Source organism: Odontesthes bonariensis, chromosome 3 (genome assembly GCF_027942865.1).
Source record: "Odontesthes bonariensis isolate fOdoBon6 chromosome 3, fOdoBon6.hap1, whole genome shotgun sequence".
NCBI classification, from domain to species: domain Eukaryota; kingdom Metazoa; phylum Chordata; class Actinopteri; order Atheriniformes; family Atherinopsidae; genus Odontesthes; species Odontesthes bonariensis.
Window position 1 is genome coordinate 27,730,492 of NC_134508.1, and position 14,206 is coordinate 27,744,697.

A 14,206-nucleotide genomic window follows, 5' to 3' on the forward strand; every position below is an offset into this window, starting at 1 on the left:
CTTGCCATTCTGAAGCAGGTTGGGAAGAATCAAAATTAGGCAAATACCAGAGACAGCAGTAAACATCAAAAAAGCGGTGAGGGGGGTTCTAAAACATTGCAGACGACTCATAAAAGAAGCTTAATGTTGAAAATACCGCAGTTCCCCTTTAAGGTATACCTAAGCATGATATTTCTACAAAAAGAAAAAAATAAATACAACACATAGACATGGCAGCACACAGGTGTGAGGTCTATAAAAACATAACAATCACTTAATCTCAAAAATCTCTATCTCAATTATATTTTAACTTTCTAAATTACAACCTTCTTTCTGTGACTGGTCTCAGCCTCTCTTACTCCTTTTTTTCACACAGCTGTTCATCTAACTTGCGGCACAGTGAAGAAGGGTTTTAATTTTCTGTTTGCACCCACGTGTTGACAAAAAAGGGTTAGCTTACTCTACCTACAAGGAATGCTGAATATTTTTCAGTATATCTTAATATCAATATAAGTAAAAACTAATATTATATAAAATATAAAATCAAATTGTCACAGTATAACTTCCAGTCTAGGATAGCAGCATGAAATCTGACTGTATGTTCTTAACACCTCTTCTTGCCAACAAGTTGTGTGAAACAGACTGGCTTATCTGAGTGTACACTAACTGATCAGCAGAATTTCCAGATAATTATGAGGCAGCAAAGTTTCCTTGTTATCACATTCATGCCATCCAATCATTTGGACCGGCTGTTATCATGTACAGTGTAAAACAGGTGTTTAAATAAGAAAAAAGTATGAAATGGAAGACATTTCTAAACATCAACCTAGAGTTTCTTGAAATGCTGTGATATTTCAGCCTGTTCTCACTTGTTCTCACTCCCAGCAACATGCTTGGTCTGGACTCATAGGTGTCCGTTTTCATTTCAAGACTTTCATCTCATTTTGAAGCATACAGCAAAGTCTTATAGCTATCAATAGACATTGATCAATGTCTGCAATCAACGCCAAGACTCAAGAGACCCTAGCTAAATGTCTTCTGTTGTTGATGTCTAAGTTGTTGGAGAACACATTTAAAAGGGTGTATATTCATCAATTATCTCTCCAAAGCAGACTTTGTATGTTGGTACCAAGTGCTTTGTAATGTGATATATGGGATATGGGATATATATATACATATTTGCAGAGACACAGCAGGGAGCGGCGTTTGTCACAGCTGTTTTTCAAAGCTGGCCTAATGCAAAAAACATTTGTAGATACATGACTACAAGCTAATTTTTCTACAGTTGGCTCTTGATTGACAACAAAAACAATCTCATAAGTTCCAGCCAGTGACTACGGAAAGGTTTTCAAAATATTTACGAGTTATACTACAGTCAAAAGTCTAGTATACACATATATATAAGACTGATTTGTTCTGTTTTCAATGAAACTCTTCATATTTCTCAGTTCATGTTGTCATGACACCCCATCCATTTCCTAGTACTCTGTTACCTTGCAACCCCATCTGTCTGCCTTTTCCAGACGAGGTCAAGGAGTCTCAGTTTGTCTGTATCTGTCTCTATGAATTATATGTTAATGCGCCACCTCTATTAGCCCCAAATCGTGATCTTTTAGCCCAGCAGGTTCTTAAAGCTCACCGTATGTCTGACCCATGATCAGCTCATCTTCAGCAGGAAGTGTCAGCTCATATTAGGTCAAAATTGCATCACTGCCACTGGAGTGTAAAGTATCATTCAGCCAAAGGTTCCTAACTTTATGATAATATTTCACAGAGACAGGCACTACTTCACAAATTGTCTTTTTTTGGTACACTACTCTGACGCAACCATGATGGATGTAAAAAACAAACAAAAAAAAAAAGACCAAAAAAAAAACAAAATCCTAAATAACTTTTTCAAATACTATAATAACACCACCTGCCCCCCTGGCAGGAACTCAGCCCAGAACAGGTAGGTGTGAGGTGAGGTATAAATTCATATCCATGACTACTTTAACACTATCTGCCTCTCAATTAAAACCAAACAAAACATAAACTGATTTGACTGATTAAAAGACCTATAAAGCTGACATTGGGACACATGAAAATATTGAGGACACAAAAATACATAACTAAACCAAATGCAAAAATCCCTTGCAATATCACCACAGCAACCCCCGATAAAAAAAAAAAAATGTGACAGACAGTGTGGTGCTTGCTTGTGAACAAGATGCATGCCATCTGCAAGGAATTACTTTGACAGCATTATTTTTAATTCATAGCTACAGTATGTGTGGATGTGGTATTTTTCCTGCTCAGTGCTATTAAGAATGGAGACATTCATAACTCTCACAATAAGTGTGTGTGTTATGTCTGCTCTGTTAATATTTTTAGTTACTTTCAAAAGGAGACGAGGCTAAATCTAAACGTGCAACCAACAAAAGAAGCAGCACTGTTATAAAACTGGAGCTAACATATTAAAACAGCAAGTCAAAGGAGTTGTAGGATGTCTGTCTGTTTTCACTATTTCGCTATTTTCACTGAGCTACCAACAGAAAACAAGTACAGATGGTTCAGGCCTACCTGAGGGTCGGAGAGACGTGAAATGTCTGGGTAGAGGTAGAACTTGATGCCGTCAAATGCTCCAGGCAACGTAACTCCTCTGACCAGAAGGACCAACAGCATGACATAAGGAAAGGTAGCCGTTACATACACAACCTGCAAGTAGAAACATGCACATACTATGTCAATCAGATTAAACAGACTACAGAAAAATGAATATAACACAGGTCCATGTCAGTGCTCTTTTAGTATCTTAACAGAACCTGACGTGAGGAGTCGAAATGAATTAAACCTATAGTGGTGCAAAACAAAAAGTTGCAACAAACATCCTCCCTCAATAATGTTCCAACCAACATTGACATGTTGCAAAGTTTAGTGCCAGCAGTAAAATTGGTTGGACTGATGCCTTAGTGTATATTTAATTTATCTAATTTGTGGTGCACCGCTTTCAAAATGAAATAATGGCAATATAATATATGTATGGATGTAAGTATGATACATGTAATTACAATACACCTCGCAGGACCTAGTATATAGCAGCAAGCACTTGCTAACCATCAAAACACTTCTGTTTTTTAACCATTCAAGTCTTGCAGAACTGTGCTCAACATCTCAAGACTCCTTGAACAAAGACTCTGGCCCCTTGGAAGGCAGAGGCGGGCAACATACATCCCCTGGCTTTCTGGCACTCAGTCAAAGTCCAATTGAGGACAGAACGGAGCTGGGCCAGGAGCCTGAAAAGAAAAGAGGGCTCCTCTGGCCCTTTAACAGGAGAAGCCTAGAGGAGTGATGCTGGCAGTGTGGGAAAATGTGCTCCTCTTTGAAGCACGGACAAAAGTGCACGAGTGCACACACACAACTGGACGCACACACACTTCATTCACAAGATAAAAATGAGAGCGCATGTATTGTAAATAGACACACACACACACACACAGCAGTTACCGTACTTGCTGGTTGCATTACTGTTCTATTGTGCGCAGCATTTTCATGAATTGGCTACTCCTTTTCTGTTTCTGGGAGGAGGAAGTGGAGTGTATTGGTGCAGTGAACTTAATCCAACTCCTCAGAAGTTCAGTTCTTTTTACCAGCATGGGACTGTGATTTACTCAGTCATTGAGAAATTCTGCTTGACTGGATATCTTGAAGATAAATCCTAAAAACCTGAAAGTTTTAAAACAAATTAAATCCTAACCAAGCTCTTGTTTGAACAGTAATCATCTATGTGGCTGTCCACCATAAGCCCTATTTCCTAACAAGGCTACACGGAGACTGTGGGAAAACTTGTCTTCTACCCAACAGATTCCTCCTTTAATTTGTTAAATAAAACGATTACACATCCTAAACCTTCTTGTTCCTCCTTTCTTTATCTCTCTGGAGCTGAAAAGAACAATATTCAATCTATCCATGAACTTTTGATGCTCCACATGCTCCTTCCCACTCACCACGGGTAACATCTAAGCCCCTACAAATTTCCTGGTCAAACTTGCCCCTGCCTCACCGTAAATCTAACAGGAGGGCTTAAAAGTGAGAATGGCTGGCAAAACCTGCCAACAAAAGCAAACAGCTTAGTAGAGTCGGAACTGAATGAGCTGTAGAGTCTAGAAAAGAAAGCATCTCTCTCTTACAACAAGCAAGCTGTGGTTAATTTCTCATAGCAGGAGAGAGATAGAGCGAGGCAGCAGGGGTGGAGGCTTTAGCTATACTCTGCATGCTCCTCATGAACGCTCCCCTTTCCTCCAATGAATACAGGAATCAATCTTGGACTGGCTGCTAAAGCCCAGCCATGAAGAAGCATTCTTCCCTCTTACTTCACAGCCAAACAAAAAGCACTTCAAGGAGATATAGGCATTGTCGCCTAGTTGTTTTTTTCCTCATCATGTAGAATGTGAACCCATTAATTTTTCCTCACTCACTACTCTTCTTTTCTCTCTTTTTCCTGACTATCTCTTGTTTTTTTCTCCTTCTGGCTCAGTGAACCTATGAGGAGCTTTTTGAGGCTGCTAAGCAGCCAACAGAAGGTGCAGAGTTCTTATTGTCCTCATCAAAGCTGCTGGAGGAGGAAAGAATTCAAATGGAAAGTGTGACTGGAAGAAATAAGAATGTAGGTGGTGCAGACACCTCTTTTGTTTTGTGTTTGCAATAGAGAATTCACGTGTCTTCCTGTGAGAGTTTATTTGAGGACTAGGAAAGGAAAGTGCTATATATCTTGGTTGTTACAACACCTAAGACAAAAACTAAAACTGTTCCAACACTCATTCCTGCTCACACATATTCATAAACAAATGCAGCTTAATGATGTGTATCATACATTACATAGTCTTACCTTGCCAGTTGACTTGGGTCCTTTCCAGATACAGAAGTAGCAGATGAACCAAGCCAAAGCCAGACACATAGCCAGCTCCCAGCGCATCCCCCCCATGTGCTCAATACCATCCGATATTTTCAGCACTCTGCGTCTGATTTGACCCAGAGAACACAGATGATTATTTATTCATATTTAGATTTGGGTAGTACTAGTTTTAAACACTGAAATTGGAAATAATAGATTTTAAATGTGAAGCAGAATTAAATATCATAAAGTGCAGCTTCCACAAACTTCCTAAGATTAGTCTCCAGACATTTAGCTGTACTAAATAAGTCACAACACTGAGGCAGGATTATGAAAAATAAATACACGCCTGCAGTTGCTCGGTATAAATAGTAATGTCAATTCTTCTGCTGGTCAGCCACATTTCCTTTGAAATATCAGTTGAGAAATCTCTAAGATTTCACCACTGAACACTTCCATTCCTCTTTTTGACTGTCTATGTCCATTTTAAACATTCTATTACAATAAATGCCACATACACGAGTACATGTCACACAATGAAAACATAGGAAGTAATTTAATTGACTTTGGAGCTTAAATTTGTATAAAAAATTGTTTGTCCATATGTGCTGTTTCACACAGGTTTTTATCATTAAATTATTTTTATTTTTACTGCAGAGCAGTGCCACTGAAAATCACACTTGCTCTATCCCTCAGAAAAAAAAATTCATCCACCATTTTTTAACAATTTAGAGAGCAACACAAGTTTGAAAAGATTGACCAGCAGTAAACTATTATTTCATTCTAAACAGAAATATGTTGCTAAAAATAAATTGTATGTGGGCTATGATTCCAAAGTCAGTCCTGCACTTTAACCATAGAAGAATGACACTAACAATAATAACATAATGACAAGTGGGATACACTTTCAACAAGACCTTAACCGTTATATTGTGCCTCCACTGCTCACCCTAAAGTTGTGCGAAAGCAAAACTACACCCTTTTTTCCTTTTAAAGGTTTTACATATCAGGGTAATATCAGGTAAATACAACACCATGACAAGTAAGAAAGACATTCCCAATGATCTTAAGGAGCAATAGTTGCTGCCCATCAGTTTCAGAAAGGTCATAAGACCAATGCCAAATCATTTGCAGTCAATCATTCTACAATTGGAAAGATTATTCACGAGTGGAAAAACAGTTAAGACAGTTGTCTATCTTCCCAGGAGGGGACATGTCGGTAGGATTCCCTAAGATGAGGCTGTGCAATGCTACAACTACAAAAACTCCAAGAACTACACATCAGACTGCCCAGGTTTCAGATAGAATGGTAAATGTTAAAGTTCATGAAAGTACAATTAGAAGAATACTAAAAATGTAAGACTTGTTCAGAAGGATGGCCAGGAGAAAGCCTACTTTATCTAGATAGAACACTGCAGCACAACTTAGGTTTGCTAAATTACATCTGAGATTATCACACGACTTCTGGAACAATACGCTTTGGACAGACAATACCAAAGATGGAGATGTCTGGTCATTATGCACAGCATCATGTGTGGTGACCCCAATGAAATTTATTGAATGGTGAGTACACACCATATTGTTGGGGTGTTCTTAGTTTTCATTGCCTCTGCGTTTTTTTCTTATTTAAGTAATGTTATGGTGTAATACTGTATGTAATGTTGTGGTGGCTCATCTTAGGTTGTATTTACCTAATTTCAATACCTGATGAAGACCAAACAATTTTTTGTTATGCTCCAATGCAGAAAACTTTCCAGTTAAAAGATGATGTTCTTTTTTTTCTCATGACTCTATGTGTAGACTTTGCATAACATTGGTTAAAATGGGATTGCTTTGTTATGTGACATTAGCTGGAGGAGGAAAACCACTCTGATGGTATGTATTGACATACCTGCAGTTGGCAGGCTGTGGGTTTGGAGGACAGACATTATATCAGTACACTGGTGCTCAACTTCCAAGTACAGCTGAGAATATATTCTGTTTTTTTGGTGCGATAACAGCACTGGGTATCACTGGCAATAACTAGTTACACTAGTAACAGTAAAGAACAAGTTAGAATTGGTCAGGAAATCATCTCAGTACCAGGATAATGTTTAGAGTGGACTGCCATTAGACATGTCAACAATGTCGCAATGAGCCAAATCCAGGCCTGATAGCACCTCCATCTAGATATAAATACAGCTTACCTGTGTATCATCAAGTTGCAAACAATAGATAAAAAGTTGTTGATTTTGATATGACTGACTGTGTGGGTGATGGATATAGGCCATGTTATGTGTAATAATAACGTCATATCTTGTCTGTGGTGGTGAATCAAGCGTGTGTTTCCTGTTTGTTAGAACAAACCCAGGCAACAGTGATGGAGGATGAGAAGCAGGACTCTGAGCCACAGAGCCATCTGGCAGTGCCAAATCTTTGCCACCGAGTTCACCCCCGGGGCTCCTGACCAGCCATTGATCATCCTGACATGTTCTTGGTGGATGGCCACAAGCTTAGTCCAGCACAGCCCCCCTGTCACTTTCTGGTCATCTTAAAGCGCACGGTGTGCGTATAAATATTTCTGTGTAGCTTCGCAAATACATGTTTATCTTTTGTTTTTGGGTTTTCTTTTTTGCCTTTTTTTAAAAGATTGGCATGACATGTATGCATGTGGTTTATGGTCAATGATTCTGCGAGCAAGTCTCTAAGTTACATGATAATAAGTAATAGTTGTTAAGAAGACGCAGTATCATCGAAAGTAGGGCTAAACAAATTTAAACAAGTTATAATTCACCTGGATGCATAAAGTTATATTCTTGAAATTAGTTTCTTAAAATTGCTGCATATGTTTTACAGTGTATTTTTTTTCACTCCTTTTGTAAAGTATTGATCATTTTAATCCCTATGTATATATAGTATTTAAAAATGTGCTTGTCTGGTAATCTTGCCATGTACCAGTGTCTTTGTTTTTGTATTTTACAGTATGAAAGTTGAACAACTGCTTGCACTAACAGAAATAAAGACAAAAAAAAATTACCTTGAAATTACTCTGGTTTTTGCTTATGCCGTAAAGTAAAGTAAATAAAGTAAAGTCCAGTCTGTTTTGACATAGACTTCAAAAAGCTTGGTCAGATTCTATTTCTGCCAACAACATGGTCGTTTGCTCTATCGCCTAATATTATCTAAGGTTAGGTTCATGCTGCTGGTTCCAATCTGACATTTTCCTAACCATTAAGCTACTCCTTTTGATTTCAATAGATAGTCTTTAAAAAGTCCATAAGTGTGCCGCAAATGAGATTTGACCCAGCAGTGTAAACACAGCTACTGGCAGTGAGACAGGAAGTGTGGTCAGCATTACACACTGACAGGGCCTGATCTGCTGCCACACACATGGCTCTAGCTGAGAGACAGCTGGCCTACCATGGCCTGCTGACACACAAATATGAAAAGGGCTGACTAATTATTGGGGGTAAGGTTAGGAGAGGGGGGTGCCGTCAGTAACTCAGCTTTTCAACAATATGGCAGATAACATGATCTTCAGACATAATGTGTTGAAGACTTCTTGAAAGCACAATGTCAAAATGATTTCATAAACTTCAAACCCACAGATGAGATAATATACAACAATTATAAACTTTTCTGTCATGTGACGTTGTACACTATGACATGAGGAATATGAGCAAGATATGAAAAACATAAAGTGTACTCACTCCCAGAACTCAATGACCGGAGAAGTCACGTTGGTGTTCGTGATGTTAGTGGCATTATCTCTATAATCATCAACACAGTTTTCTGTAAATACACAGTTATAGTTAGTACTCTTTCTTTCTCACTTCTTGGAATCAAGTAAATATGTAGCTGTTAACAACAATATCTAGCAAATATTTTCTTTTCTATTTGCAGAGGCATATTTGGTGTTATTAGAATCATTTTTCCTCTAGTGTTTGTTCCCTCCTCCTACCTGTATTCCAGTAGTGCCCACAAGTAGCCCATGGCAGCTCAGTGGTGAAGCAGTTAAACAGATAGAAAATGGCCCAGGAAAGAATCACTATATAGTATACATTTAGATGAGCTTCAATCACCTGTGTTGCATAGCCAATACCTGAAAATGAAAAAAAAAAAATAGAAAAGATCTTCAAACTTTTAAAAATATAATTAAAACCAGCGGAACCATAAAATCTTAAGAGTGGCTTATCAATACTACAATGAGTCAGTGCTTTACAGTTATCATAGAAAAAGAAGATATTATAGTATTTTTATGTGTATGTTCAAGAAAATGGCTGGTTGGAACAGCCCTTTTTGTCTCTGCAGTCTCCTTTCTCTTTGATAATCAAAACACAGAGCAGAAAAAGAAGAGATAATACAAGCATTTTCTCACCCTCAAATAGTGGGCAGATTTTCCTCCAGCAGGTGATGCCTCCCTCGCTGGTGAACTGACCCAAGGCAGTCTCCAGGAAAAACACAGGGATACCGCAGCACACGAAGAAGATGACATATGGAACAAAGAAGGCACCTTGAGGCACAAGAACACAAATACATTACAAAGCAAAAATACATAAAGCTCATGAATATACATGATCAATACATGAACCACAAGTCTGACACGACAGCACTTTAAAACCTAATTCTCAGTGCTTACTTGAAGAGGGTTCATGTGAAGAGTTTAATGAAAGGTGCAACTCAAAAATCTCAGATTAAAGTACTCGTTATGATGCCACGCTCACACTGCAGAGTGACCTTTTCAGATACTGAGGCAGCACCACACTGCGCAGCTTAATAGGGCCTAATGAGGTGACCTGCCTCTTTTATTGCCATCACTATGTATAATATCTTAATTATACCTCCTTTCAGGTAAGAGTAAGTTAGTCTTGACAGATAATTCTTCCATGATCTATCCGCTTTCTACCTACAAGATGATAGGCTCTATGTGTGGCAGTTTTCAAACAGAAAAAACTCTCTTGTCAACTTGCATTTTTCTTCATGATAGTCACAGATATAAAAGAAACCTTGCCTCCTCCATTCTTGTAGCAGAGGTAAGGAAACCTCCAGACATTGCCCAGCCCGATGATCTCTCCAGCCACAGACAGGAAAAACTCAATCTTGTTGTTCCAGTGGCCCCTTTCATTGTACTCCCCGTCTAGGCTGGAGCTAGACCCTTCAGGGTCTCTGACATCTTCTGGTTTACCGTTTATAACGGGCCCACTCTTCTCAGCTGTCATGACTCTCGGGCAGCCTGCTGAGAGGGAAGAAACAGAAGGACAAAAGATGACTTCAAATATTTAACAGGATTCAGCTCACTCCTTGCAATTTTCCTGGTATCTGTCTTAATGCTTGTCTAAAAATGGCAAAACCAGACCCATTTTATATGGTGTAGAGTTATGCATGGGAAGGTTTAAACCAAGCAGTCTTTATTGCCTTTATTGTATTCAAATTAGTTAAAAAATAATTTGAATAAATTGAATAAATAAATCAGGGAAAAAACAAACAAATAATAATAATAATAATGTAAAAGTTTTATATGGCGCTTTTCCTAATGTTCAAAGACGCTCTACAAAGGAACAAACAAAAACGAGACAATAAAACAAAAAGACAACAGAACAAAATAAAAAAAATAAAATACACTGTTAGAGACATTAGGCACATAGGAGGGGGGGTTGGAAGATGGCGGGGGAGAGGAACATTTTATCAGGCAATTTATTATGGCAATTGTGTTTAAGCAACACCCCTTTTACTCTTATGTAAAACTGACAAAACTGGAGGGGGAAAAAAGTGTGTAAAAATCAACTAACCCAATCAACCCCCTCCTTCTTAACATAGTTCATCAGCAAATGTACAAGAATATTGCGCTTTAGTGTGAAAGAGTCTATATTCAAAGAGAAATCAAACTTGCTCTACTCACCAGTCTCCTATGGAAAAGTGGCAAACCTCCTTTTGGCTCCCGCGATAATGCGCACTAACAATCACCTTTACAAAAACGGAGGGTTAAGCCTGATCCCGGGGGCGAAGAGAAGAGAGAAGGGACAAAAGAAACAAAAAGAAAACAATCTGCACCCGCAGACGAATGAGATGGTTGTGTTGCCTGCGCGTCAATATAAAAGGATGATCCCCGTGGCTGAGTTACGGTACAGAGCTTGCACCAGGCGCTGGATAACCTGCAACTGCGCTCCCACTCTGCTAGCGGTCTACTCTCAAGCGCCTCTACTTGGATAACAGCCATGTGGTAACCAGTGTGGCTCTCACCCCAGTTACCACGGCACAGAGAGAGCAGGGTGGCTAGAGGAGATGGACAAAACACGGGGAAAAAAGTTGATGGCTTCTTCTTTATAAGGGTTACAAAAACGCAAAAAAAAAAAAATCTATTCTCAAATATTCATGTTAACCAACGTTTTCTACATGAGAATTCACGGGAAAGATGTGGCTCAGCGTGGTAAATAAATCATTAGTCAGTCTAGATATTAGACAGCGAACTTTTGACTTGTTTTTGTGTGAATAGTGTAGGGATCAGTGCTGGACACGAGAGACATTTGACTCAACTTCAAAGCCAACACTTCTTGAAAGCACACCTCCATTCAACAAGCAAAAACAAAATCAGTCAATGCAATACGTCATGAGCTACAGGTGAAGCTAAATACGTTTCCATAAATTTCCAGATGTGATAAAACAACTATCAAATTAGCATTAGAGTTCAACAAATGTAAAGCTAGTAAGAAAATATTGGTTTACATTAACCTATTACAGATTGCTTAGATAATGCAATAGAATCAGTATACATTGTCTCAGTACACATTGTACGATTTAAGTCTCTTAAACTTTACAGACATTAATTCACTGTAAAGTTATCAGTTTTTTGTAAAGATTTTTTTTTTCACACTTGTTGCACTTATGAATACGGTAGTCTATATGGTATGAACATGCATACAACGTGTGTGTGTGCATATGTATATTTTACCTGGGGTGTTTGTTGGTTAAAGTCATGTGGGAAGTCACCCCCTAATTATCAAAGAAGTAGTGACCCCATTTGATTTATGGATTGATGTCAGCAGTGTGTTGTAGTTTTTTTTTGTCAGTGCAGTTGTTCCTGATGCTTTACTCTCTGCATACCAACTCACACCCCTTTGTCCCCACAAGAAGTCACTTTGCACCCAATCTAAATGGATTTCCTCGGTTAAAAAACATGATGTTGTCAGCAGCTAATGATGAATGATCAGCCTGTCATAAAGTCTTAATAACCTATGCTGCTTGGAAAGCAATTGTTTCCCTATGGGCTTAAATAGTGAGGTTTCAGTGTTTGTTCATATACAAGTTGATTGCCTGGTTTCCAGGCGTGATAGACGGGTGTACTAGGAACTCCCCTGACTCTAAAAGGCTGACCTAGTCTCTAAGAGTCCCTTCACGCAAGGGTCACTTGTCATTAGAGGCTTTAAGGAAGTGCCCTGCATAAAAAGTATGGCCACCCAAAGTGGCTGGCAAGAACTCACTGCGTTTTTTCAGGCAGAGTCAAGTCTTTTATTCAAGTCATTCCTCACAACATCGTCAGAAGGGGAATTAATGTGAAACAAAGTCAAAAATGCGTGCATTTATAAGGCTGACAGTAATGTCGTTGTAGGTAATAAGTATCAGATTAAATGCTACATGTAGCTGTATTACAGTGGTAACAAAGTAAATTCAAACCTTCTCTAAGACAACATCAGACGAGTGTGGAATAGAAAACCTTTCACTTTAGCACAGCTGACATAATGGCAACAGGTCATTCAACTCAGTCATTATCCTTCTAGGCTGATGACTCCAAAACTAGCAATAAGCTGTAAGTGAAGGGCTGCCTCATTCCTGTGGGACTATAACATTGTTGTTTTATTGGTTGTTAGAGTTAGGAGCAATAGAGTAATTTTGCTGTCAAGTTAGTACAGAGCAAAAAAGGAAAAAGAGTATATAAAGAAGAACATAAAAAATTTAAATGAAAAGAAGAAAATACACTAGACAAGTGGTCTAAAAGAGCTGCAGTGTCTTTGAGGCAGAGATGGGGTAAATAAAAAAAAAAGTTTTGAGAAAGAAGCACAATGAAAAATTAAGGACAGCGAGTGGAGGACGGTAGAAGTATGGCTCTCCTCCTATGTTATCAAAGAGGTTTTTTTTCTTTGTCATTATTTGTATGTGCTCCATAATGATATAATTTTACCACACAACACATGCTTCACTATACTATTCACTCATTCCTATGTTTTGTTGAATATAAAATCACTTATTATTTGCTTTCATCTTGACTCGCTTTTAAACTTGGTCATCACAAAGTGGGGGTTTGTCCGGGATAGTATATTAGTATGCTCCTGAATGAAGCTATCCAGTTACATCAGAGCAAAACGTATGTGACACATTGTTAGGGGAACTTCATGCATTCAGCTCATATTCGAAAAAAGACGAGTACGTTTGGTCCTGCTTTGTTGTTTGTTAATTTCCTTCTCTTAATCAAAGTTATGTTAATTTTGGGTAAGAGGAGTCAGGTGATGCATTTCATGTTAGCTTTTATGTGAGAATGCACAGGACCTGTAGACACAAGCAAATATTAATAATGAAATGTGTAATGTTGTTTTATTTGTCATCTCTGAATAGTGTATTAGGTTTTGTTAAACCAGCTAAAGAAAGTCTGACTTTCTACCCCTCTGGTGTTGTTGCCACATTCTGTATATGGAGTATTTTTACCTTTAGTTGTGCATTTTCAAAAATCGTATTGTGTAAAATGTTTAGTTTTGTCAGTTATGGTTACTCTGTATTTGTAGATATTTTTTTATATCTCTGTTGTGATTTCTGTTTTGTTGGCATGTTTTCATCTTACTTTTCTGGTGTTTGAAAGATTTATTTTCTTAGAAGCTTTGTTATTTTTTTGTTTTTAAAGGGTTTTGGAAAATGCTGTTATATTTTGCAGCTAAAGGACACTATGTTGTATGAAGGGGTATTAGAAAGCTATTCATCACAAAAAAAAAATCTATATTTAGATGTGGTTTGTACATTGGAAAAAAGAGATACTGTCGTGATATATGAGATTATCTGTTTGGTTTGGACTTTGTCTTGTGGTTTCTTGTTTTTCCTATGTTTTGAGTTTCACTTTTGTCATCTGTTTACTTTTCACTCTTTAGTAACTTTGCATCCTGTTTTGTATTAAAGAGTTAGCTTGTGCTCCTTGTTTGAAATCACCCCCCTCAGCACATATTTTCCAGGTTATAGTTTGTTCAGTGCCAGATAATCGTCATTGCTAACCTCTCTCTGTCGGTCAGTCAGTCTATTATGTAATAATTTTTTCCTTGTCATAGCATCCCCTGTCGGTCAGTATTGTTTTCCCTTGAGTTTTGTTCAGCACTTTTGTTATCTTTCTTCAAACGA

At 38.1% G+C, this 14,206-nt stretch overlaps 1 protein-coding gene across 2 annotated transcripts in view; it reads right to left on the minus strand.

Moving 5' to 3' along the window:
• slc6a11b (solute carrier family 6 member 11b) overlaps positions 1-11,025 on the minus strand; it is a 30,065-nt gene extending 19,040 nt beyond the window's left edge. Inside the window, exons 1-7 of one of the 2 annotated variants that reach the window (XM_075461380.1) lie at positions 10,731-11,025; positions 9,843-10,064; positions 9,210-9,344; positions 8,793-8,933; positions 8,542-8,623; positions 4,847-4,979; positions 2,542-2,676 (exon numbers count right to left, since the gene is read on the minus strand). In XM_075461380.1, the coding sequence (XP_075317495.1) occupies positions 2,542-2,676; positions 4,847-4,979; positions 8,542-8,623; positions 8,793-8,933; positions 9,210-9,344; positions 9,843-10,050 (834 nt within the window). In that variant the 5' untranslated portion in view covers positions 10,051-10,064; positions 10,731-11,025. Of the gene's footprint in view, positions 1-2,541; positions 2,677-4,846; positions 4,980-8,541; positions 8,624-8,792; positions 8,934-9,209; positions 9,345-9,842; positions 10,068-10,730 lie in introns of both variants that reach the window. The other variant, XM_075461379.1, reaches the window with a different exon arrangement.
• Between the last annotated feature and the right edge of the window lie 3,181 nt (positions 11,026-14,206).